This window comes from Littorina saxatilis, linkage group LG15, assembly GCF_037325665.1.
Source record: "Littorina saxatilis isolate snail1 linkage group LG15, US_GU_Lsax_2.0, whole genome shotgun sequence".
NCBI classification, from domain to species: Eukaryota; Metazoa; Mollusca; class Gastropoda; order Littorinimorpha; family Littorinidae; genus Littorina; species Littorina saxatilis.
The window spans coordinates 11,355,056-11,383,050 of record NC_090259.1 but is presented as its reverse complement, the minus strand read 5'-3'; the positions used below and the strand labels follow the sequence as shown (position 1 = coordinate 11,383,050).

General features: G+C 42.2%; 2 protein-coding genes and 1 long non-coding RNA gene across 3 annotated transcripts in view; all 3 read right to left on the bottom strand.

The window, feature by feature from the left end:
• LOC138948515 (glutamate--cysteine ligase regulatory subunit-like) overlaps positions 1-2,353 on the bottom strand; it is a 28,718-nt gene extending 26,365 nt beyond the window's left edge. The window contains exon 1 of the mRNA XM_070320067.1: positions 2,048-2,353. Coding sequence (XP_070176168.1) covers positions 2,048-2,143 — 96 coding nt within the window. The 5' untranslated portion in view covers positions 2,144-2,353. The remainder of the gene's footprint in view (positions 1-2,047) is intronic.
• Positions 1-27,995, bottom strand: part of LOC138948550 (uncharacterized) — a 338,312-nt gene that overhangs the window by 275,002 nt on the left and 35,315 nt on the right. The window contains exon 2 of the long non-coding RNA XR_011450009.1: positions 12,577-13,313. This is a non-coding gene — a long non-coding RNA (uncharacterized lncRNA). The remainder of the gene's footprint in view (positions 1-12,576; positions 13,314-27,995) is intronic.
• LOC138948544 (probable G-protein coupled receptor 21) lies at positions 14,512-27,599 on the bottom strand. Its single transcript, XM_070320102.1, has 5 exons — positions 26,657-27,599; positions 23,033-23,197; positions 21,716-21,886; positions 20,627-20,737; positions 14,512-18,616 (listed from the first exon to the last, which is right to left on the bottom strand). Exons 1-5 carry the CDS (start codon positions 27,056-27,058, stop codon positions 18,356-18,358), a joined length of 1,110 nt encoding a protein of 369 aa, XP_070176203.1. The 5' UTR covers positions 27,059-27,599; the 3' UTR covers positions 14,512-18,355.

Below are 27,995 nucleotides of genomic sequence, written 5' to 3'. Positions count from 1 at the left end.
GCGTGTGTGTGTGTGTGTGTGTGTGTGTCTGTGTGTGTGTGTAGAGCGATTCAGACTAAACTACTGGACCGATCTTTATGAAATTTGACATGAGAGTTCCTGGGTATGAAATCCCCAGACGTTTTTTTCATTTTTTTGATAAATGTCCTTGATGACGTCATATCCGGCTTTTCGTGAAAGTTGAGGCGGCACTGTCACGCCCTCATTTTTCAACCAAATTGGTTGAAATTTTGGTCAAGTAATGTTCGACGACGCCCGGAATTCGGTATTGCATTTCACCTTGGTGGCTTAAAAATTAAATAATGACTTTGGTCATTAAAAATCTGAAAATTGTAAAAAAAATATTTTTTTTATAAAACGATCCAAATTTACGTTCATCTTATTCTCCATCATTTGCTGATTCCAAAAACATATAAATATGTTATATTTGGATTAAAAACAAGCTCTAAAAATTAAATATATAAAAATTATTATCAAAATTACATTTTCGAAATCAATTCAAAAACACTTTCATCTTATTCCTTGTCGGCTCCTGATTTCGAAAACATATAGATATGATATGTTTGGATTAAAAACACGCTCAGAAAGTTAAAACAAAGAGAGGTACAGAAGAGCGTGCTATCCTTCTCAGCGCAACTACTCCCCCGCTCTTCTTGTCAATTTCACTGCCTTTGCCGTGAGCGGTGGACTGACGATGCTACGAGTATACGGTCTTGCTGCGTTGCATTGCGTTCAGTTTCATTCTGTGAGTTCGACAGCTAATTGACTAAATGTTGTATTTTCGCCTTACGCGACTTGTTTTCCTTTGACAAACACCCCGTCACTTCGCCCCTCCGCCCACGTTGCATTCAGAGCAATTTCAGAATGCACGTGTGTGTGTGTGCGCACGTTGTCAGCAACTATGAGCCTATGTGTATTATAATATCTCCATGTCGACTTGTGTATCAATGTTTTGTGTGTGTGTGTGTGTGTGTGTGTGTGTGTGTGTGTGTGTGTGTGTGTGTGTGTGTGTGTGTGTGTGTGTTTGTGTGTGTCAGTGTGTGTGTGTTTCTGTTTGCTCAGTCAGGCGCGTGTTTATGTGTGTGTTCGTGTGTGTGTTTCTCTGTTTGCTCACGCCGCGCGCGCGCGCGCATGTGTGTGTGTGTGTGTGTGTGTGTGTGTGTGTGTTTGTGTGTGTATGAATACGAATACGAATAATTAAATACGAATAAAATTGAAACGTAGTATTTATAACTATAAGACACGGGAAGATAAATAACCAAATGATTTCATAGTTTCTTTTTTTGGAAGCAATTATATATACAAATTCTCCCAATTTAGTTTGTACATTGTCTACTTGCAAAAGTTGACTTGATACATCATATGAATATATAGGTCGATTAATTTCACTCATGAAAGATTTTTGTAATTGGTTGTTGTCTATGCAGTTATCTAGAAAATGTATTTCATCTTCTATTACTCCACATGTTTCACATAATCTATTTTCCCTAGGTGTATTGCTGTATCTACCAGTTTCAATTTTCAGGTCGTGGGCACTTATTCTTAGTTTACCCAACGACTGTTTATATTTTCTTTGTTTTGTGCATAACAGATATGGTTCCGTTTTATAATTTGTTACTATTATTTGATAAAAATTTAACATTTTGGGAACTTCTTATTTGACCTTTCCAGAATTGTATATATTGGAGTTCCAACTTTTGACATATAACATATTTTAACCTTTTCACATTAAAAGTAAACTGATTTTTCCACACATGATCTAATCCAATGACTTGTAACAATTGTTTTACAAATGATATCCATGGATATGTTTCACTGTCTTTGGTGGACATACGATGTGTGTGTGTGTGTGTGTGTGTGTGTGTGTGTGTGTGTGTGTGTTTGTTTGTGTGTGTATGTGTGTGTGTGTCAGTGTGTCCGTTTGCACGCGCGCGCGTGCGTGTGTACGTTTACGTGGTGCATACGTGTCTGTCTGTCTGGTCAGTCTTTCTGTGCGGGTCTTCAAATGTGTCTCAATACTAGCAGATCTAACCAGCAACAAACTCACTCCCTTTCCTGTGCATGGGTATCTGTTTCGTGGCGGTGCTGTCGGCAGATGATTCCATCCATAAAGCTTATCTGGCGTTACCTTTTTCACAGGCATGGCTTGATATCTTGATCGTCCAGACTAAGCCTTCTTGGATCTGAACGTTCTAAGCCGACCCACCACTCCGACACAGACATCTAAACAACATCGCCGTGTTGGCGTGTGTCACTGTGTGTCACAGTGTGTTGTTTGTCGCATGTCAAGTTCTGTTCCCGCGCGGGTGGTGGGAAACTAAAGCAATGGAACACGGTGTTTGCGTGTTAGTGTTACGCAGCGCGGAATCGTGTCTTGACGTGTTTTTAGAATGGGAATGACGTAAAAGATGACAGATGTGTCTCGGTTGGCTTTAAAACTCCAAATCCAAAAACAAAGAGAGGCCTAATGGAAGGGCGCTGGTAATAACAAATAACGGTTTTGGGTGTGACGAAAAAAAGAACAGGGCCGGAGTGCTATGTAAATTAGGAGCAGTTCTTCTAAACCCATTAAAAAACAAGTCGCGTAAGGCGAAATTACTACATTTAGTCAAGCTGTGGAACTCACAGAATGAAACTGAACGTAGTCCGCCGCTAGTGCAAAAGGCAGCGAAAGTGACGAGCCTGTTTGGCGCGGTAGCGATCGCCGATTGAATGACGTCATGTGGTCACACCTATCTCGAGAACCTAAGCGTCGCACAGAACCAGCGCCCTTACATTATAGCGACGCTTAGGTTCTCGAGACAGGTGTGACCACATGACGTCATTTATACTTTCGTCATCGAATATCTCTCGTATTTCAATCAGTGTCATTTCCTAGTTCTGTGTTCTGCGGTCGTTTACTTGCCTGTCATGGAGCTCCAAAAAAGGGAGTTCACAACAATGATGTATCTCTGAAAGGATTGTTTTGTTTCTCACACCTACTGTATATTGTGTGAATTTGGGGGGAAGAACGCTCCTTCCAAAACGAGTACTTACAACTGGTACAATGAATTTAAATCGGGTAGACACGTCTTCAAAGATGACACCCACCCAGACCAACAGTTGAATGCTGTTACTGCAACACACGTTGCTGCAGTTGAAAAGTTGAAGAGAGATGATGCACGAATCACACACACGGAGGTGAAAGACACATAGATAATTGAATCGGCACCCATCGAAGTGATCTGGCAAAAGCCTTTACGGGTACACAAGCGTTGCAGACAGTTGGTGCCTGTGCTCTTTCTGGTGTACAAAAGGGGTATGTCTCGAAATGTGCATACAAATGTTCTCCAATTGTTACTATAGAGAGTGTCAGGATTTTGTGAAGGTTGTCACATGCAATGGGGACTTGGGTCTATCAATCTGACCCCGATCTCGGAACACTGGCAAAACAAGAAATTCCTTCGAGGTAGGAAAAACACCCCCGTTGGTCAAAGGGAAATAACCATTCTCACTGCACCCATTCTCACTGCCACCAACTGAGAAGGTTATTTCCCTTTGACCATGAATATGTTTCTCTCTAAGTCCTTGTAGAATCTTAATCCACCAATAACTCCCTAACCGTGTGTTTGACTGGTCTCAATTTTTGTAAGGACCGTCTCAGTAATGTATAGAACCTGTTCACCAAGTTTGGTGACGATCGGTCCGTTCATTCTTGAGATCTATGTGCGAACACAAACACACAAACACATCGAGCGAAACCTATACACACCCCTATACCGGGGGTGTAAAGAAGGTGGTCATATTTTTTTGAAAATAAGGACACATCGCCACAATTAGCTCTCTCTCCGCTCTTTCTCTCTATTACGAGGTACCGCCTCTCGCATTTAGGAACCTACGCTTACATGGCCTTTCAGAAATCAGGGGGACGTGATATCCGGTGTCGATTGTAAACATGGACGAAGTTGCCGAGGTAAGTTCTGAAAATGCTAAAATAAACTCAGCAAAAGTGCATATGGAACATGTTTTTCGATGAGTTTTGTTAAGTTTAGTTTGGAGTTTTGGAAAATCCAGTTCATTGTCACCTCCCATTGTCACAAATAACTGGAGCGTGCTTTCTTTTCACTGTCTTCGAATCGCTGGCCTTTCAAACCGGACGCGACGCGCCCCTGAAAGTCGAGAGTCGTAACCTCGAAGGGTCACGTGACGAGTTGGCGGTCCAGGCTATTTGGTCTATGGGTTACCTTAGAGCAGTACATGCATCATTGCCTGCCCGTGGTGTTTAAAGTTTGGCGCCAAACACGGGTACTTGAGGATTGATGCTACTTCATTGAAATGTCCCGTTTTAAGCAGCTTCGAAATCAATCGAATATCTTACAAATGTGGATGTCTGCCTGATGTTTCATTCACTATATTTTCCTGAATATACCCCGTTTAACGTTTTCTTGTTTTTACATTTAAAGAAATAGCTCCGAGGAAACCGTTACGAGAGCCTTGATGCTGCTGTCCGAGAGTAAACGAGGGTCATTTAGGGTATCGGCAAAAACACTCGCGCCGACATGTTTGAAAGGTATTTCTACAGAATGTTGACGTGTGTCACAGCTTAGGAAGGACCCTTCGAGAAAATGGCGTGGTCAAATTAACGATGAGCTGTGCGCTGATATGAGATTTTAAGGACTTCCAGAACAGCCCTCGTATGACAAGAAAAGAAAGCGTGCAGAAGTATGTTTGGGTCCTGCCAGACTGTATGACGAACGATTTCTCCCTTGGAAGAAAATGAAGATGTCTGCTTTTCGTCTGCTTTGAAGGTAGGGAGATTTTACAGCGCACACGGTAAATTGCAAGTCGTAATGGACAAGAATGTTGTTATTCTTCTTTCTTTGAAGTACCGTAGATTTGTTCTTGGCCATATTTTCGAGCTGTGCATTGTTATTGTAATGTCAGATGTTGATGTTCACTTTGACTCGTTAGATGTTGAGAATGTATGTAACAAATCTACTGTTGAAATAGATGTACATAATGGTAATAGTGAGATTGGAGATTCCTTTAGTACTGAATATAGTATTGAGGATAACCCTGATATACTCTCATGCTTAGCGCTTAATGTCTGTGGAATCACTTCAAAGCTAAAATTTCCTGAATTTGTAAAATTTATTGCTAAATATGACATTATTTGTTTTAGCGAGAGCAAACTTGATGATGTTGATGAGATTAACATTCCAGGATACATAGCATTTTATAAGAATAGAGGAAAATTTCGCAGAAAATCAGGTGGTGTATTAGTTTTAATACGGGAAGTGTTTGCTAATAATATAACTATTTTTGAAGAAAAAAAGCTGTCACATAAGATAAAAGAAGAGATGAAAATATGGTATAGATTTTTGGATGTAGAAATGTGTGAGAATGCGCTATTTTTTAAGTTAGATAAGAAAATACTTGGCCGTGACACCCTTTTCTGTGCTTTATATATTCCCCCAGAAGGATCACCTTACCATAATAAAGATGTTTATGCTGAATTAGAAGAGGTGTACATGCAGTTTGGGGTAGATAATGATTATGTCTGTCTCTTAGGAGACTTAAATTCCCGCACTGGTCATCTGAGTGAACTGTTGTATGAAGATGATCAGCATTCAGAAGGTTTTGTTGATAATGACTTGTTTGACTCTGATGAGGTTGGTACTCTAATAGGTGAGCGGGCCTCACAGGATAATAATACTAATAACCTTGGTTTTAAATTGATTGATTTTTGTAAAATGACTGGCTTAGTTATTGCTTATGGTAGAGTTGGTGATGATACAGGGGTTGGTAAATGCACATGTAAGGATAAGAGCGTTGTTGATTATTGCATCTTGTCAAAAGATCTGTTCTCGAAAGTTAAATATTTTTCTGTGATGGAATTTTGTGAAATTTATTCTGACGTACACAGTCCTGTTGTTTTGCATTTATTAAAACAGAATGAAGTACGCGCTAATGATTGCCTAGCAGACGATGTGAAAAAAACCAAAAATGAAGATTTGCTGTCTAAAAGTAGAGAAAAGGGTAACAAGTACACAAAACCAAAATGGGATAATAACAATGGGACCAAGTTAGCTTTTGTAGTTAATCTGAATGAGGATGATATTTATACTGTTGAAACTAAATTACAAGATATGCTAGCTACAAGTGAGAGTACGACAACAGATGACGTTGATAGTGTTACTAATAAGATTTGTGATATTCTAAATTGTTCTGCTGAGAAAATCGGTGTAATTAAAGAACAAAAAGTTACGAAAAAACCACGTTCAAAGAAATTCAAACTCCAACAACCATGGTTTAGTGCAATATGCAAAGAGAAAAGAAAAATATTTGTACATGCGAAAAATAAAGCAAGACGCTTTAAAAATGCGTTCAATGAACATGAAAAAAAGAGTGCTTTTAATGAATACAAAAAGACAATTAAAAAGGAATGCAAGTTGTATCATAATGAGTTCGTTAAAACTTTGAGAAAGTTAAAAAGTAATGACCCGAAAGCATACTGGAATCTTCTAAATAAAAATAAAAATAAAAAAAATAATTCCAACACTAACTATCCAACTTGTTCGGAGTTTTTCGAACATTTCAATAAACTACAAGAGTGTGATGAAAATGAAATGGATGATAGTAATGAACCTTTAAATGAAGCAAGTAATGAATTTCTTAATGCGCCTTTTACAAAGGAGGAAGTTATCAAATGTATAGACAAGCTGAAAAACAATAAGGCATGCGGTCAAGATAAAATAATTAATGAGTATTTAAAAGCGTCACACGATCGAATGATTGATATTTATGTATTGTTGTTTAATGTTGTTTTGCAGTCAGGAAAGGTTCCAACACAATGGGCTGTAGGCGAAATTATTCCATTGTACAAAAATAAAGGCTCCCAAGCTGACCCCACAAATTATAGAGGAATTACTATACTCAGTTGCTTCGGAAAACTTTTCAGTGCAATTTTAAATGCTAGGTTATCAAACTTTTTGGAGAGTAATAATAAATTAGGTCAAGAACAAACAGGTTTCCGCACAGGTTTTTCAACACTAGACCATGTTTTTACTTTGCATTGTATATTAAGTTTTTTTCTCAACAAAAAGAAGCGACTGTTTTGTGCATTTGTAGACTATGAAAAAGCGTTTGATAAAGTTCACCGTGCATTTTTATGGGAGAAATTAGTTAGTTCTGATGTTAATGGGAAGTTTTTAAAAACTGTAAGAAATATGTACGAAAATGCCAAGTCTTGCGTTAAAGTTAATAGTGAGTGCTCTGGATATTTTCCCAGTTTGTGTGGAGTTAGACAAGGGGAAAACTTGTCACCGCTGTTTTTTGCTCTATTTCTAAATGATCTAAAGCCTTTTCTGTTGGAAAACAGTAATGGTTTACAAACTATGTCAAGGGAGGCTATTGTGGTAGGAATGGAAGATACTGATGTAAATGCTTTGTTTCAAATGTTTTTATTACTGTATGCGGATGATACTGTGATCTGCTCAGAGTCTGAAAAAAACCTGCAAGAATGTCTGAACAAAATGCACGAATACTGTTTAAAATGGCGTCTAAATATTAATGTAAACAAAACGAAAGTTATAGTTTTTTCCAGAGGTAAAATTAGAAATAAACCATTGTTTACGTATAATGGCAATTCAATCGAAGTAGTGTTTAATGTAATGTACTTGGGCCTTAAAATTAATTATAATAATAAATTTTCAGTCGCACAGAAGAATCTATATGATCGTGCCTCAAGGGCAATGTTTGTTCTTTTGCGTACGTGTAGACAATTGTCACTGCCTGTGGACATACAAGTTGACCTGTTCGATAAAATGATTGCTCCAATCTTACTATATGGATGTGAGGTATGGGGTTTTGGTTCCTGCGAACTTGCTACTAAACTTCAATTACGTTTTTATAAAATTGTTTTCAAACTAAAAAAATCAACTCCAAATGCTATGATGTTTGGTGAACTTGGAAGATATCCACTAGATGTTCATATGAAATGTAGAATGCTTTGCTATTGGTATAAACTGATTAGTCCTATTCATAAAAATAAATTTTCTAGTATTGTGTACTGCTTTACTTATAAATTGTATATCAACAAGATGATTGAATCTGATTATTTATGTTTTATTGAAAAAACCTTAAATGAAATTGGTCTCCCTGGCCTTTGGACTTCTCAAGAAAATTTTCAATATTCAAGCGCATGGTTTAAACAGAAAGTAAAAAGAAGTTTGTTTGACCAGTATATCCATAAATGGTTTACAGAAATTGGAACAAAAAATATGTTTTGGAATTATCGAATGTTTAAAGATATTTTTGCATGTGAAGACTATGTCACACACCTGCCATATCAGCAATGTGTTGCAATGATGAAGTTCAGAACATTAAACAACAATTTGCCTGTACAGAAAGAACGTTACCTTAACATCCCGAGGTCAGAAAGAACTTGCACCAAATGTGTATCACAAGACATAGGTGATGAATTCCATTATTTATTTGTCTGTGATTTTTTCAAAGAAGAAAGAGCTGAGTTGTTACCACCTTACTATTGGAAAAAACCTAATGCACTTAAATTTAAAAAGTTGTTTGCTACTAACAAAAAGAAATTGCTAAAGAATATTTTGAACTTTATTAATAGAATCTGTAACAGTTTTTCATAATCTTTTTAATTTTTATTTATTTATTATATTAGCATATATCATGATTGTATTGATTGTATTTATTGTTCAAAATGCCCCCAGGGGTTATGGACAAATAAAAACTTGAACTTGAACTATATTATGAGAAAAACACGTTTGAACGCAAATTCGCAAAGAAATTTTGATCATTTGCTTCGGAACTGCAACGTCGATTTGCCATAACAAAAATTCTGGCTCAATATGCGGAAACAGTCTGGTAGTGTCATATTTTCTAAATGGATTTGGAAGAATTGCTCATAATTTACATAGCACTCCGGCCCTGTTCTTTTTTTCGTCACACACAAAACCGTTATTTGTTTTGGGCGACGCAGCATTAAGAATATTTTGTGTGAATATTTGTTTGTCTGTTCACTTAAAAGACCGTTGGGTCGAAATATCTGTGAATGTATTGTTTTGTCAATAACAAACGTTCCAACAACCTACCTTTCTTGGGTTTTTTTATTTTAAAACTCCAAGTGGCGAAAATGAAGACGTCAAGTAGGCTGTTCTTTGGTTACTCTCTCTCTCTCTCTCTCTCTCTTTTTTGTAAAATAATTCTTCGTTAAGCTTATGATCTTCCATTCTTTCTTTCTTTCTTTATTTGGTGTTTAACGTCGTTTTCAACCACGAAGGTTATATCGCGACGGGGAAAGGGGGGAGAGGTGATAGAGCCACTTGTCAATTGTTTCTTGTTCACAAAAGCACTAATCAAAAGTTTGCTCCACGGATGATCTTCCATCATTGCTTATGAATCATATTGAATCTTGAAATGTCTTATTGATTGCTGGACATGTTAGGCCTAAAAAAAAAAATAGGTGTGGTTACGGTAACCCGACCTACCCTATTTTTAGGGGCCGATCCTATAACTTTTTATTACATTTGTCAAAAAAAAAAAAAAAAAACGAGTGCAAAAAACGCAATGAAAGCGAAAGCGCCCGTGTCGCACACTTATTTCCCTGTCAAGTAGGTTTAATTTGTACACATTAGAAAAAAAAGTTAAAAAAAAAAAAGTGATTGCCTACCTACCTACCCTATTTTTTTGGGCTATGTTACCGTAACCACACCTATTTTTTTTTTGGCCTTAATTAAATTTAATTTGTTTCTTCTCGTTATTATGTTACCCCTCAATGGGCGAGGGCCGGATGAAAATAAAGCATGTTTGCATTGCTTATTCTGTCACCCTCGAAATTCAATTCCATTCAATTCTCTCTTTTACTCTCTCTCACCTGAGTATTTCTCTGAAGTTTGGTCACACACTAGATTTACAGAGACAAAGAAGGGAGGTCATGGGATCTATATATATATATACGACTTCTGTCTGTCTGTCTGTCTGTCTGTCTGTCTGTCTGTCTGTCTGTGTGTGTGTGTGTGTGTCCGCGATGCACGGCCAAAGTTCTCGGTGGATCTTTTTCAAATTTGGAGACCGTATTCAGCTACACCCCGGACTCAACCTCATCGATGAGATATTTCAACACGTGCTCTCAGCGCGCAGCGCTGAACCGATTTTTGTTTTTCTTTGGATCCATTCCCAGTAACTCTTCCTTATCTTCTCCAGTGTTTTCAGCGTTTATCTCCCTTCCTTCGTGTGGCGTCAATCCATATTCCCGTTACTACGTTACTATTTTTAGAATGTCACGATTGCACCCGTAAGTTGTCCTTACTGTAAAAGTGAAAAGGTCGAATCAATTTATAGCCACGCGAAAAATAATAATAATAATAATAATAATAATGCAAACTTTTATAGCGCTATTCTAGAAAAATGTCTACTCTTAGCGCTTTACAATACATACATCGACCAAGCATACTATACACGCACAGGCAAAGAAACCGACCAAACATAACCAACAAACTATACATGCACAGGCAAAGAAAACGACCAAACATACAATACACGCACAGGCAAAGGTAACGACCAAACATAAGCAAACATACTATGACAAAACATAACCAACATACTATACGCGCGCAGGCAAAGAGAACAATCAGCACATGTAATAATTACTGACAACTAATAATGTAGGCATACAGTGACAGTCCAATACACAGCACTGTTATCTATCTCTATATATTTATAGATATAGATATACATATATATATATACGGCTTCTCTGTGTGTGTTTGTGTGTGTGTGTGGGCAACACCTGTGGATTGTAGAGTTCTGTTTGTGATGTGGTCTAGCGGCTTTGGTGTGTCTGTATGTTCAGGCCTTCCTTCGAGAAGCCATAACAGTTATTCTCAATCCCGTTTGAGTGGACTTCGCCTTCAAAGTGATTGTGGTGTTTTGGCACTCGGTTACATTTGGCGTCGTCGACAGCGATGGGACTCGACATGAAATGTTCAGGCCACTGAATCATTTTCGTGCTGTTCCCATTCCACCTGGGAGGGACCTAAGTTCATTCAAAGGGGGTCGAGTGTGACAGGGAGACTACCGTCGCCCTTCACAGCAGACTCTGCAGAGTTGTTCGCCTTAGAAGTTGTGGGCTTTCCTTGCATGTACCCGTAAGTTGTCCTTACTGTAAAAGTGAAAAGGTCGAATCAATTTATAGCCACGCGAAAAATCAACTGTCATCTATCTCTATATATTTATACATATAGATATACATATATATATATATACGACTTCTCTGTGTGTGTGTGTGTGTGTGTGTGTGTGTGTGTGTGTGTGTGTGTGTGTGTGTGTGTGTGTGTGTGTGTGTGTGTGTGTGTGTGTGTGTGTGGGCAACACCTGTGGATTGTAGAGTTCTGTTTGTGATGTGGTCTAGCGGCTTTGGTGTGTCTGTATGTTCAGGCCTTCCTTCGAGAAGCCATAACGGTTATTCTCAATCCCGTTTGAGTGGACTTCGCCTTCAAAGGTGATTGTGGTGTTTTGGCACTCGGTTACATTTGGCGTCGTCTAAGGGGTGGGACTCGACATGATATGTTCAGGCCACTGAATCATTTTCGTGCGATTCACCCCGGCGAAGCCGGGTATTCCTCTAGTATATATATACACACACAACCACACGAGCGCGCGCGCATTGATTTCGAAAGAAAAATTCTTCTTGGTCAAACATTGATTTAATCATATCTATCACACCAAGATCATATCAAATATACAGTAGACGTGTACAATAAAAACAAGTCGCGTAAGGCGAAAATACAACATTTAGTCAAGTAGCTGTCGAACTCACAGAATGAAACTGAACGCAACGCAACGCAGCAAGACCGTATACTCGTAGCATCGTCACTCCACCGCCCGTGGCAAAGGCAGTGCCAGTGGAATTGACAAGAAGAGCGGGGTAGTAGTTGCGCTGAGAAGGATAGCACGCTTTTCTGTAGCTCTCTTCGTTTTAACTTTCTGAGCGTGTTTTTAATCCAAACATATCATATCTATATGTTTTTGGAATCAGGAACCGACAAGGAATAAGATGAAAGTGTTTTTAAATTGATTTCGAAAAAAACAATTTGATAATAATTTTTATATATTTAATTTTCAGAGCTTGTTGTTAATCCAAATATAACATATTTATATGTTTTTGGAATCAGCAAATGATGGAGAATAAGATGAACGTAAATTTGGATCGTTTTATAAAAAAAATATGTTTTTTACAATTTTCAGATTTTTAATGACCAAAGTCATTAATTAATTTTTAAGCCACCAAGCTGAAATGCAATACCGAAGTCCGGGCTTCGTCGAAGATTACTTGACCAAAATTTCAACCAATTTGGTTGAAAAATGAGGGCGTGACAGTGCCGCCTCAACTTTCACGAAAAGCCGGATATGACGTCATCAAAGACATTTATCCAAAAAATGAAAAAAACGTCTGAGGATATCATACCCAGGAACTCTCATGTCAAATTTCATAAAGATCGGCCCAGTAGTTTAGTCTGAATCGCTCTACACACACACACAGACAGACAGACACACACACACACACACACACACACACACACAGACACACACACAGACACACGCACATACACCACGACCCTCGTTTCGATTCCCCCTCGATGTTAAAATATTTAGTCAAAACTTGACTAAATATAAAAAGAGTGACCACAAACGTTAACCAAAATGAATGTCGACAATAATGATAATTATCTCGATAGTCATAACATAACTATACACAATAGCCTTTTTAAAAATACATGTACAATTCTTCTGCAAGAACTAATACTGATAAGCCATATCGACAATGTCGATCCATGTTCAGGTACATTCACACACAGCAAGATTTGCAAGCCGCGCAGAATATATCCGTTCAAATCTCTCCTTGTGCACTAAACGTCTTCAAAGCAAACGGAACATAGCACGATGAACAGTCAGTGATGATATGTAAAGCATGCTTGACACTTACTGCTTTCAACAATGGACACATTAGAACCGAAGTACGTAAATCGATATTCCCACTTGAAATGAGTATAAACCAGTGTCGATGACCGGTAATTTCAGGTATATTAGTCACAGTATTTCTTCAATTTTACACCTTGAAATTATGTTTTTACTCTTAGTGTCTGAGCGTGAGCTAACTTTTGCACATACATTTATGTCAATTCCTTGTTACTCCTAGTTCTGAGAACAACAAATACTACCAAAAACGTCATCTCCGATACTGTCCGGGGGTACTTTTTTCAGAATTTGAATTTATTTTAAAAATATAAGCAAGCTCTTTTACTCTAGGATGTCAATGAAATCCACGCCCATCAAGGAAATGGAGAAGCTTACCACCATCCAACCCCTCTGTCAGAGAAGAGAAGCCAAGACTATGGTACAGGCCGAGAAGCTCAAGTGCCTACCCGACCACCCCATGAAGCACAGACTGAGCAACCTCACCAAGAACCGGCTTAAACGGAGCAGTTTTGTACACGAGAGCAAGAGACTTTCTCGACAGTACAGGGAAGTCCTTCCACAGAACACTCTACCTCTGACTCAAGAAGAAGAGGAAACCCCCAAGGCAACAGAGAAACCAGGCATCCAGATCTGCACCAGTGTTCCACATGTTACCTCAGGAGAAGATCAGAATGACACAGCTCGACAGGCACTCACCTTAGCCCTGATCGACGAACAGTACCCAAAAGAGGCGTGGATCCATGTATACACCGATGGATCAGCAACTAACGCCGTGCTCAATGGAGGTGCAGGCATTCTCATCCAGTTCCCTGGGGGACATACAGCTACATCCAGCGTTGCCACTGGCAAACACTGCACAAACTATAAAGCAGAAGCAGAAGCTCTCATGCAGGCCGCCTCCTTCGTTCAGGACTCCGCAGACCCTTGCTTTCAAGTTGTCTTCCTCTCGGACGCCCTTTCAGTCCTTCAGGCCCTAGAGAACGACAAACTCCCACAGCTGGCCAAAGCATTACAGATAGTCAGACAAACCAGAAGAGTTGTCCTCCAGTGGATACCAGCACACTGTGGGATACCAGGAAATGAAAGGGCAGATGAGCTGGCAAAAGAAGGAGCCGTGGAAGACCAACCTGAAAACAGTGTCAGCTTTAGTGAGCAGAAGACAATCATCAAGGCATTGATGAGGCCAAGGACAAACAGAGATGACTACCACACAATGTCCAGAGAGCAGCAAGTCAACCTCATCAGGCTGCGTACTGGCCACAACAGGCTCAATGCTCACATGAACCGAAAGTTCAAGCTGGCGCCATCACCAACCTGTGCCTGCGGTCAAGAGGACCAAACAGCGGAACACATCTTACAGCGATGTCCCTTACTAGATGAGGAACGAAAAGAAGTGTGGCCGTCACCAACTTCCTTGCAGACCAAACTATACGGCAGTCGACAGGAGTTGGAGAAAACGACAACATTTATCACCAGTGCTGGACTGATTGTGTAACCTCTGCGAACGCCAAGAAGAAGAAGAAGACTCTAGGATGTTCTCAAGCGGTGAGTATTTAAACGAAAGGGTGTTTGTACTGTGTGTAAAAGCCTGACAGTATCTGTGATGGTTTACGGGAGGCGTACTGTGCCTCTAACTAAACTCTGTCCGGCTCTCCCTCACCATGTTTTCTGCGATAGGAAACAAGGGCAAACCCTTTTCACAGCAGCAGTTCAATGTCAAAACTTTCTACAGCTATTCCCAAACCATCAAAAAAACAAGTCGCGTAAGGCGAAAATACAATATTTAGTCAAGTAGCTGTCGAACTCACAGAATGAAACTCAACGCAACGCAACGCAGCAAGACCGTATACTCGTAGCATCGTCACTCCACCGCCCGTGGCAAAGGCAGTGCACGTGGAATTGACAAGAAGAGCGGGGTATTCGTTGCGCTGAGAAGGATAGCACGCTTTTCTGTACCTCTCTTCGTTTTAACTTTCTGAGCGTGTTTTTAATCCAAACATATCATATCTATATATTTTTGGAATCAGGAACCGACAAGGAATAAGATGAAAGTGTTTTTAAATTGATTTCGAAAAAAAAATTTTGATAATAATTTTTATATATTTAATTTTCAAAGCTTGTTTTTAATCCGAATATAACATATTTATATGTTTTTGGAATCAGCAAATGATGGAGAATAAGATAAACGTAAATTTGGATCGTTTTATAAATTTTTATTTTTTTTTACAATTTTCAGATTTTTAATGACCAAAGTCATTAATTAATTTTTAAGCCACTAAGCTGAAATGCAATACCGAACCCCGGGCTTCGTCGAAGAGTACTTGACCAAAATTTCAACCAATTTGGTTGAAAAATGAGGGCGTGACAGTGCCGCCTCAACTTTCACAAAAAGCCGGATATGACGTCATCAAAGACATTTATCAAAAAAATGAAAAAAAACGTTGGGGGATTTCATACCCAGGAACTCTCATGTCAAATTTCATAAAGATCGGTCCACTAGTTTAGTCTGAATCGCTCTACACACACACACACACACACACACACACACACACACACACACACACACGCACGCACGCACGCACATACACCACGACCCTCGTTTCGATTCCCCCTCGATGTTAAAATATTTAGTCAAAACTTGACTAAATATAATGACACGTCCAGTCCAGCAGACGAGTTTTGAAGAGTGCCAGCGTAGACATCTCTCAATATACATACCGCAAAAGAGAGAATGTAAAACACACACACACACACACACACACATCACACTAGTGTCCCCTTAGTTCATTATTTAGTTACAGTGGAGATGAAATTGGTTGGCGATCGCGAACTGGCGTCATCATTCATGAGCCTTGAAGGCTTTGCCTCTTGATTGTTCAGTGGCAATATAGTGTCCTGAACACTTACTGCCCCGTCAGCAGTCACACGCGGAAGAACACGAAAAACACAGAAAATGGCAAGACTTATTCTTGACATTGTATGCCCTTTGAACACGAGAAGGGTCACTCAGAGCTAAACTGAAGGACAAGAAAATACAACCGTTAGTCAAAGTAGCATAAACACCGAGAGTGCAGTATCTAGATTCTCGGGCTAAGTGCACGAGAAAGTTACCAAACGTGTCAGTGGGATCCCGGGAGTCAGCCGCGGTGTTGGATTGGTTGAACTTGAGATTTGTTGTTATTTTAACTAATCAAACCAGGATTGGTTGAAATTGAGATTTGTTGTTATTTTAACTAATCAGACCCCGCGGTGTGTTCTCGCCCGTTTGCCGGGGTAGCACCCACTTTCGCTTCGTGCGCCTTAGCCCAGGTATTCAGAGCATTCACGCGACACATTTTGACAATTGGAAAGAACCGTCACCTGCGTTTAGCGTGTTAAAGGTCAGCGTGTTCTGACGTACTTCTAGTGCTGCTGTAACATCAACATCCGACCCCGAACCTTGATCTGCGATGTATCTGTACTCATCTGGTCCAGTGCGAGATAAGTCTGTCGAACCTTGATCTGCGAGGTCTCTGTGCTCATCTGGTCCAGTGTGAGATGATAAGTCTGTCGAACCTTGATCTGCGAGGTCTCTGTGCTCATCTGGTCCAATGCGAGATAAGTCTGTCGAACCTTGATCTGCGAGGTCTCTGTGCTCATCTGGTCCAGTGTGAGATGATAAGTCTGTCGAACCTTGATCTGCGAGGTCCCTGTGCTTATCTGGTCCAGTGCGATATAAGTCTGTCGAACATTGATCTGCGAGGTCTCTGTGCTCATCTGGTCCAGTGCGAAACAAGACTGTCGAACCTTGATCTCCGAGGTCTCTGTGCTCATCTGGTCCAGTGCGAGATAAGTCTGTCGAACCTTGATCTGCGAGGTCTCTGTGCTCATCTGGTCCAGTGCGAGATAAGTCTGTTGAACCTTGATCTGCGAGGTCTCTGTGCTCATCTGGTCCAGTGCGAGATAAGTCTGTCGAACCTTGATCTGCGAGGTCTCTGTGCTCATCTGGTCCAGTGCGAGATAAGTCTGTCGAACCTTGATCTGCGAGGTCTCTGTGCTCATCTGGTCCAGTGTGAGATAAGTCTGTTGAACCTTGATCTGCGAGGGTCCAGTGCGAGACACGTCTATTATCCTTGTTTCTCAGTGTCACTGCGTGCACTTTCTGGGGATTTATTTTAAGCAGGTTCACTGCAAACGATAATCTTACATCGGAACAACACCGAAGCTGTACTTGGACTTGCACCATACACGAATCTGAACATTACATTTGCAGCTAGGCGACGACCGGTCCGAACTTGATTTCACACCTTTGACGTTTGTCAGAATTCAAAGCTCATGTCGATGAAGATATCTCCGCAAAAGAACTTCATTCTTGTCGCAGAAACTGCCCTGACATCGGGTAAAAGGAAGCTCCCAATGCCTTCAAACATCTCATATGCTTTGTTTCTCTCTGAATGTCATGTACTCTTCTCCATCATAGCAGGTACATTTTGTTTTCATTATCCTTGGGGGAACCATTTTCAAGCCAACTGAAATGTGATGGCGTCAGCCTCAAATAGTAGATCCCGACACCATGAAACACTGACTAACGGTATTTAATCCTGATCGAATCTCGTGATACTTTTGTCATTTTTACACAAACTTCTTGTTCTGTGAAGGAACTATCTTTTCTTGACAGAGGAAGCGTGATGACGTCAGTGTCAAAGCTGTCAACAGAAGATTCAGACTCGCTCCAACCAAAAACAACAACCTGGGAGTTTCTCTCTCTCTCTCTCTCTCTCTCTCTCTCTCTCTCTCTCTCTCTCTCTCTCTCTCTCTCTCTCTCTCTCTCTCTCTCTCTCTCTCTCTCTCTCTCTCTCCTAATCTCACGAACTGCCCCGAATCAGGCCATATCGCTTCATTTTCACAAATTACATTCTATGAAGAGGAACCCTGATGACGTCAGCATACAAGTGCTCATAGGAAGATTCTGCCGTCATATGCAGCCTCACAAACAAGAAGTCCTCTTTTTTTAAATCTCACGCACAGTTCCAAACTCATGGTGAAAACGCATTTTTTCCCTGGCAGAGTAACCATGATGACGTCATGGTCAAAGCTGTGAAAGGAATATTCCGACTCACTTCAGCAGTGAAACAATGCGTGTTTACCTCTTCCCGTCTTCAAATCGAAGAAACCATTCCCTAAATTGAATATACAATCTCACCGTTTGACAGACATTTTTTCTTGGCGGATGATGCAATCGGCGGTGGAAGCTGTCAAAAGAAGATTCAAGCTTCCTGCATGAGTCAAACATGGCGTATGTAATCCTGTTTTCGTCCTTACATCGCACACGCTGTTCGTTCTCATCTTTAGCGTACAGTTTACAAACACAAGCACTCCCATGAAATAACTACTTTCTTGGCGGAGGGACCGTGATGACGTCAGGGTCAAAGCTGTCAAAGGAAGATTCCGACGCCGTGCAGCCTTGACACACGGCGTAACCCCGCCTGCCCCCTTGTAATTCACACACCTCCCTCAGCCCCTGTCGGAACTGCGGACTCATGCAGATGTAGACGATGAACTTGCTGAAACAGTTGCTGAGTCCTAGCCACGTGCAGTAGAAGTGGATCTCTGGTGGGATGTTCGATTCTCCATCTCCCCCTCGGAGGCTCTGAAAAGGACATGAGATTGGACATGAAACGACAGGAGATTGGACATGAAATTGACATGAGCATGGACATGAAAGGACAGGAAAGGACAGGAAAGGACTTGGGATTGGACATAAAAGGACTACGACAGGACATGAGTTTGGACATGAAACGATATGAGATTTGAAATGAAAGAACAACAGATTGGACATAAAAGGACATCAGATTGGACATGGAAGGACACGAGTTTGGACATGAAAGGTCATGAGATTGGACATAAAGGACTCCGACAGGACATGAGTTATGACATGTAAGGAAATGAGATTTAAAATGAAAGGACATCAGATTGGACATGAAAGGACATGAGTTTGGACATGAAAGGACAAGAGATTGGACATGAAAGGACAGGAGATTGGACATTAAAGGACACCAACAGGACAAGAAAAGGACATAAAATTAGAATGAAAAGACACAGAAAGGTTATGAGATTGGACAAAAAGAGTCATGACATGGGTATGGGACTTAAAGGTCATAAGAGGACATGAAAAGTCATGAAATTGGACATGAAAGGAGATGAGAGGACAGAAAAAAGACACGAGATTTGGCATGGACGGACACAAGAAGGTAGTAGAAAAGTGATAAGTGATTGGACATGAAAGGACACAAAAATGGCACACACACACACACACACACACACACACACACACACACACACACACACACACACACACACACACACACACACACACACACACACACACACACTGCAAAAAGAGTGAACTAACTACAGATGTAAGTTGTTGGAACGTTGTTATTGACAAAATTACGTTACAGTCACAAATATGTCGACCCAACGGTCTTTTAAGTGAACAGACAAACTTAAAGGCACAGTAAGCCTCTCGTAAACCATCACAGATACGGTCAGGCTTTTACACACAGTACAAACACCCTTTCATTTAAACACTCACCGCTTGAGAACATCCTAGGTGCCCTCCGTAAAGAGCGAACAATTTTCAAAGAATTTATTTTTGCGTGGTTTTTCTTACCCCTGAGCCATCGTGAACTCGTGTGATCCAGTTTCCCTTTTTCACAATGTAGTCGTCAGTTAGTAATTTGAATGCGACTCGATGTCACAGTGAGCTTATCTGCAATAGCACGTTTTTATGCACAAAACAAACGGCTGTGGTTCACAAAAACTCTAGCGATGGCTTTTGACTGTTGAGAGGAACTGGCGATATGCATGAACCGTCGTCTGCTACGACCCTTGCGTGACCCTGCTTCCGGGATTTTCTTTTTTTAAACTTTCACAACTTCGAATTGTACTGATCTTGTCTTGATGAAAAAAGAATTCTTTTATGATTAAAGAATGTTTGTGTAACAAGCTGTCAATTTATTGTTTAGATTTTAAAAGTTAGGTCTAGCGCAAAAACGCACCACGGTCCAAAAACATTCATCGGTCCATGGCTATCGCCAGGTTAGAATGAGACCCGAAGGGAAGTAACTCATTTTTGACCTCAGTTCAGGATGGGTCCACAAGGTGTCCGAGACAATCTGCAAAATTAATTCTTTAAAAATTGCTCGCTCTTTACGTAGGGCACCTAGGATGTTCCCGTTTGGTGAGCGTTCAAATGGAAGGGTGTTTGTACTGTGTGTAAAAGCCTGACAGTATATGTGATGGTTTACGGGAGGTTTACTGTGCCTAACTGTGTGACTAACTTAATTTTGTCAATAACAACGTTCCAACAACTTACCTTTTTTGTTTTTTGATTCTGAATTTTGGAACGTTGGCAGTCTCTTTGTTTTTGGATTAACTACAGATGTAATATATATACGGTACTAAAGCGCTTTGAATTTGTAAACTTAGGTACAAAGCTAGCCATTTTTCAACAGGTTACCCAAACCCTCACATTTGTTTAATTTACGATATTTTTAGGGACATGATAAGATGCATGTAAAAGCCTCGACAGGTGTGTGATGGTTTATAAGATCGTCCACATAAGAAGTCTAAGAAGGAAGACATCTGCTACCCTTACCAGAACGACCCTGACGACGGTGAATGGCAGCCAGGTGACGAAGAACATGGCGGTGATGACGAAGCTGATGTAGTAGTTCCACGACCGCTCCGAGAAATGGTCGTACACTCTCTGTGTGGATACACGAATGAGAAACAATTGAAAAATTATAATATAAAAATAACAGCATAAAGATTTCATATCTTCTGGTTCTATTAATTCCTGAAAATCGAAACACAAATAACAACGTTTATCACACGCACGCACGCACGCATTAACGCACAGACACACACGAACGCACACACACACGCACGCTAGCACGTACACATACACACACACACACACACACACACACACACACACACATATTCTCTGTCTGTCTGTCTGTCTGTCTGTCTCCCTCCCTCTCTCTCTCTCTCTCTCTCTCTCTCTCTCTCTCTTTAAAACAAAAATACGGCAACCAGTTCACCGGACCGTTTATTGACATCAATCTTTAAAAGGGGGCTTCCACTAAAAGGACTGGGTGGCCGAGTGGTAACGCACTTGCGCTCGGAAGCGAGAGGTTGCGAGTTCGACCCTGGGTCAGGACGTTAGCAATTTTCTCCCCCCTTTACTAACCTAGGTGGTGGGTTCAAGTGCTAGTCTTTCGGATGAGACAAAAAAACCGAGGTCCCTTCGTGTACACTACATTGGGGTGTGCACGTTAAAGATCCCACGATTGACAAAAGGGTCTTTCCTGGCAAAATTGTATAGGCATAGATAAAAATGTCCACCAAAATACCCGTGTGACTTGGAATAATAGGCCGTGAGGGGTAGGATATGCGCCGAAATGGCTGCGATCTGCTGGCCGATGTGAATGCGTGATGTATTGTGTAAAATAATTCCATCTCACACGGCATAAATAAATCCCTGCGCCTTGAATATGTGCGCGATATAAATTGCAAAAAAATTTAAAAATAACAAAATAAATCCCTGCGCTTAGAACTGTACCCACGGAATACGCGCGATATAAGCCTCATATTGATTGATTGATTGATTGATTGATGTTTCCCTTTATCCACGATCTGTGGGGTTGTATCAAGGTGTTCTATAAAAGCGTCAGCCCCACACCTGGTAGAACTGCTTCTGGTCCTTGAAGGCAGGTGTGAAGAGGTACCTGCTGGTCACCAGCACGGCCACGGCGGTTGGCAAGGTCACCATGAAGGTTACGGTCAGGAAGTAGGTCTGCTGTTGCCGTCCGTCGATCAGACACAGGAACGCCTCTTTGAGGTACAAGGCTTTCTGGGAGAACGTTGGAAAAGGTTAGCGGGGGAAGAAGCGCGTGTGCCCGCAAGGGCAAGCCAGCACCCACAAGTGAATATACAGAAGCAAGCGCACGCGAGCGCGCTTTCAGACACGCATTTATAAGCAAGCACACACACATATACACGCTCGTACGCGCATGCATGCCCCGCACGCACACACAAAGACACGCGCGCGCACAAGCGAACACACACACAAGCAAGCACACACATACACGCGCGCGCGCATGTACGCACACAAACACAAATAATCACGCACGCACGCACGCAAGCACGCACACACACACACACACACACAAGCAAATACACACACATACACACACGCACGTACACAGACACACACACACGAACACAAACACACACACACACACACACACAAGCATACACCCCCCCCCACTCTACCCCACCCCTAATTACCACCAAACCGCAATCCCTCCCTCACGACCACAGACCTAATCGAACTTCTACGTGCGGTTTGGGTAACCGACCTTACCCAACTTTCCACTGCAGTGAACACGATGGGTGCTTCTTAGCGAGAACATTATGCATTTCTACAGAATCTAGTTTTAGCGTTTCGACCAGTGGGAACATTGTTGCTCCAGCTTTGCCCGCCTTGCATGAAGCAACCATTGTCGGGTCAATAACCTGCTAGCCTATATTTATCTTCTGCTCATGCTCTTATTTTCACATTAATAGCACCACAAGTGTTGGAATAAAAACTAATTCAGCGTTTCTGTCCCCCAACCGACCATATTTGTCCCTACCGACCCCAGAACGTTTTTTGACCCTTCAAAAACTAAATTATTTTAAAATGACAAAACTCGAAGTTTAGCAGACTTGACAAGGAAACCAATTCTTCTCCGACATCTAGGGTACACAGCTGGCATGAGTTTTGGCCAATGACAAGCCATATGGGCCTTGGTAAAAGAACAAAAAAAACTTTTAACTACGAAGACTTTAACTTTTCTTTTAAATATTTAAAAAAAAGAAAATTAAAAAAACTACTGACCCAACTTTTTCTGCATCGGAAACAAACAAATTATTTTGGGGGGGCCTGACGTAATCATGTAGGCCCTAAATGTGTATCTGAGGCGGGATGTACGCGGATTTAACGTGAGTGACTTACCTGAAGTGAGAATAGTGGGGGGCAGCAGAAGGAGGTTGCGATGACCCAGGTGAGGACGATCCAACACAGGGAGCGGTTGAAGGACATCATGACGCTGTAACGGTCAGGCTTGCGTACCGCCACGTAGTGGTCAACGATGATGAATGCCATGGAGATCATCGATACCTACAACAAGAGAATGACATCATGACGCTGTAACGGTCAGGCTTGAGTACCGCCACGTAGTGGTCAACGATGATGAATGCCATGGAGATCATCGATACCTACAACAAGAGAATGACATCATGACGCTGTAACGGTCAGGCTTGCGTACCGCCACGTAGTGGTCAACGATGATGAATGCCATGGAGATCATCGATACCTACAACAAGAGAATGACATCATGACGCTGTAACGGTCAGGCTTGCGTACCGCCACGTAGTGGTCAACGATGATGAATGCCATGGAGATCATCGATACCTACAACAAGAGAATGACATCATGACGCTGTAACGATCAGGCTTGCGTACCGCCACGTAGTGGTCAACGATGATGAATGCTATGGAGATCATCGATACCTACAACAAGAGAATGACATCATGACGCTGTAACGGTCAGGCTTGCGTACCGCCACGTAGGGGTCAACGATGATGAATGCCATGGAGATCATCGATACCTACAACAAGAGAATGACATCATGACGCTGTAACGGTCAGGCTTGCGTACCGCCACGTAGTGGTCAACGATGATGAATGCCATGGAGATCATCGATACCTACAACAAGAGAATGACATCATGACGCTGTAACGGTCAGGCTTGCGTACCGCCACGTAGGGGTCAACGATGATGAATGCCATGGAGATCATCGATACCTACAACAAGAGAATGACATCATGACGCTGTAACGGTCAGGCTTGCGTACCGCCACGTAGTGGTCAACGATGATGAATGCCATGGAGATCATCGATACCTACAACAAGAGAATGACATCATGACGCTGTAACGGTCAGGCTTGAGTACCGCCACGTAGTGGTCAACGATGATGAATGCCATGGAGATCATCGATACCTACAACAAGAGAATGACATCATGACGCTGTAACGGTCAGGCTTGAGTACCGCCACGTAGTGGTCAACGATGATGAATGCCATGGAGATCATCGATACCTACAACAAGAGAATGACATCATGACGCTGTAACGGTCAGGCTTGCGTACCGCCACGTAGGGGTCAACGATGATGAATGCTATGGAGATCATCGATACCTACAACAAGAGAATGACATCATGACGCTGTAACGATCAGGCTTGCGTACCGCCACGTAGTGGTCAACGATGATGAATGCCATGGAGATCATCGATACCTACAACAAGAGAATGACATCATGACGCTGTAACGGTCAGGCTTGCGTACCGCCACGTAGTGGTCAACGATGATGAATGCCATGGAGATCATCGATACCTACAACAAGAGAATGACATCATGACGCTGTAACGGTCAGGCTTGCGTACCGCCACGTAGGGGTCAACGATGATGAATGCCATGGAGATCATCGATACCTACAACAAGAGAATGACATCATGACGCTGTAACGGTCAGGCTTGCGTACCGCCACGTAGTGGTCAACGATGATGAATGCCATGGAGATCATCGATACCTACAACAAGAGAATGACATCATGACGCTGTAACGGTCAGGCTTGCGTACCGCCACGTAGGGGTCAACGATGATGAATGCCATGGGGATCATCGATACCTACAACAAGAGAATGACATCATGACGCTGTAACGGTCAGGCTTGCGTACCGCCACGTAGGGGTCAACGATGATGAATGCCATGGAGATCATCGATACCTACAACAAGAGAATGACATCATGACGCTGTAACGGTCAGGCTTGCGTACCGCCACGTAGTGGTCAACGATGATGAATGCCATGGAGATCATCGATACCTACAACAAGAGAATGACATCATGACGCTGTAACGGTCAGGCTTGCGTACCGCCACGTAGGGGTCAACGATGATGAATGCTATGGAGATCATCGATACCTACAACAAGAGAATGACATCATGACGCTGTAACGGTCAGGCTTGCGTACCGCCACGTAGGGGTCAACGATGATGAATGCTATGGAGATCATCGATACCTACAACAAGAGAATGACATCATGACGCTGTAACGGTCAGGCTTGCGTACCGCCACGTAGTGGTCAACGATGATGAATGCCATGGAGATCATCGATACCTACAACAAGAGAATGACATCATGACGCTGTAACGGTCAGGCTTGCGTACCGCCACGTAGGGGTCAACGATGATGAATGCTATGGAGATCATCGATACCTACAACAAGAGAATGACATCATGACGCTGTAACGGTCAGGCTTGCGTACCGCCACGTAGTGGTCAACGATGATGAATGCCATGGAGATCATCGATACCTACAACAAGAGAATGACATCATGACGCTGTAACGGTCAGGCTTGCGTACCGCCACGTAGTGGTCAACGATGATGAATGCCATGGAGATCATCGATACCTACAACAAGAGAATGACATCATGACGCTGTAACGATCAGGCTTGCGTACCGCCACGTAGTGGTCAACGATGATGAATGCTATGGAGATCATCGATACCTACAACAAGAGAATGACATCATGACGCTGTAACGGTCAGGCTTGCGTACCGCCACGTAGGGGTCAACGATGATGAAAGCCATGGAGATCATCGATACCTACAATATGAGAATGCATGCAGTTGGCATTCCGGAGATCTGAATTTGACCCCTTTTCCAGTGAATTCTATGAAATTGATAGGGCATGTATGTGGCTGTGCTCAAATAAATTAATTATTTCGGAACAATTTGAGACACCAACAAAAATCCTCTGTGTGCGCGTATATGCTTGGCGGGGATATAGCTCAGTCGGTAGCGCGGGGATATAGCTCAGTCGGTAGCGCGCTGGATTTGTATTCAGTTGGCCGCTGTCAGCGCGAGTTCGATCCCAGGTTCGGCGGAAATTTATTTCACAAAGTCAACTTTGTGTGCAGACTCTCTTCGGTGTCCGAACCACCCCCCGTGTATACTACATTGGGTGTGCACGTTAAAGATCCCACGATTGACAAAAGGGTCTTTCCTGGCAAAATTGCTTAGGCACAGTTAATAATTGTCTACCATACCCGTGTGACTTGGAATCAGGCCGTGAAAGGTAAATATGCGCCGACATGGCTGCAATCTACTGGCCGTATAAAATTTCATCTCACACGGCATCACTGCAGAGCGCCTAGAACTGTACCCACGGAATATGCGCGATATAAGCCTCATTGATTGATATGCTAGTGAGAGAGACGAGAGAGAGAGAGAGAGAGAGAGAGAGAGAGAGAGAGAGAGAGAGAGAGAGAAGGGAGAGGGAGAGAGACAGTCTGAGACAGACAGAGAGAGAGAGAGAGAGAGACGAGGAAGAGAGAGAGAGAGGGGAGAGAGACAGAGAGAGAGACAGACAGACAGACAGAGAGAGAGGGGAGGGGGAGAGAAAAACAGACAGACAGACAGACAGACAGACAGACAGACAGACATAGACGTGGAGATAGAGATGAAAAACAACACAGAAATCTAAACCCGACCTTAAAAACGAACAAAACACACACCATTATAAACAGCGCCATCAGGTAAGCCTCCACGCAGCAGAAAATATCGGAGTTGAAGATCCACAAGTTGTAGATGGAGTTAAACATACAGAAAGGCGTCACAAACAGTCCCAGGAACAAATCCGCCGTGGTCAGAGAGAAAATGTAACACCGGTTGAAATTGTCAAACGCCGTTGTCCGAGCGGCGACGATGAGGACGAGAGAGTTGCCGACGACACAGACGAGGGTGGTGAACATGGTGATGAAAGTTTCGAACGTGAAGCGCACGCGCTCCACGTCCTGCTCTGATGACGCCATTCCTCCTGCGTCATTTTCGCCGTTGAGCTCCACGCTGAGGCTGAGGGTGAAGTATCCGTTTTCAGGGGAGTCCGCTCCTGCGGAATACGGGTTCTGTGCAGCCATAGCTGCGATGTTTGTGCGAGCAAAAGCCGACGAAGATTCAACTCTTTTCAGGCAAAATACGGTTCAGTGACGTTTTCAAAAAGTGTCCATAATGTCATTTTTCAACACGATCTATAAATTCACATTGCACGAACATTCGTAGTGTATGTAGTGTCAAGGTCCAATGGTAATTATCGATGTTTTAGTCAGATCGCCCCAGCTATCTTCACAATATGTCAGTCGTTTTTGCGCGTTTGTTTTTACTCCATCGCCTGCTTCTTCAAAAACAGAATCCCTTTGCAGGTAAACTGGAATATACGCTAAAGTGTTTTCGGGAAACATCAACGGGCTTAGGTAACACTGACTCTGACCTGACTCCACAGTCAATGAACTTCCCACGATAACAGGTCCCGTTTTCACTCCATGCAGACTGTGTGCCAACAAAATGTAGAGTTTCAAAACACAGAGGCAGGGTAAAAACTCCGCAGGAAATGCATAAAAGATAGATGGGAACGTTGAAAGCGTACGCTAACGAGTAGAAAGTTATGTAGGAAACAGGTTGAAGCGGGCGGGAGGGAGTGGGGGGGGGGGGGGGTGGCGAGGAAGAGAAGAGGAGGGAGAAGGGAGGGTGAGGTGTAGAACGCACGGTGCTTCTTCAGCCAATCAGACGACGTGAACGTCGTGACACCTTAGAAGTTCCGCGCATGCGCACTCCCGCGAGGGCGTCAAGACCTTCTGGTGATTGGCAATTTTGGTGGAGATGTTCTCTGCACTCAGCATTCCAATGTCATTCACTGCCAAGCCTGGGTAATCCTATTTGAGACACGGCACAGTGTTCTTCAAAGGCTTTGCGTCGTGGGATCACCGTGTGCCTGCAAAGAACAAAATTAATAGAAAATCGATAAAACGCAGTGTCTTATTCTCAAGCATAGAAAGGTAAAGAGGTTTGTGCTGTTGC

Coding starts and splice junctions, on each gene's coding strand:
- LOC138948544 (XM_070320102.1), bottom strand. CDS start 27,058: ATGGCTGCACAGAACCCGTATTCCGCAGGAGCGGACTCCCCTGAAAAC. Junction 23,198..26,656: donor TGATGGCGCTGTTTATAATG/GTGTGTGTTTTG, acceptor CTCTTGTTGTAG/GTATCGATGATCTCCATGGC. Junction 21,887..23,032: donor CCCCACTATTCTCACTTCAG/GTAAGTCACTCA, acceptor ACGTTCTCCCAG/AAAGCCTTGTACCTCAAAGA.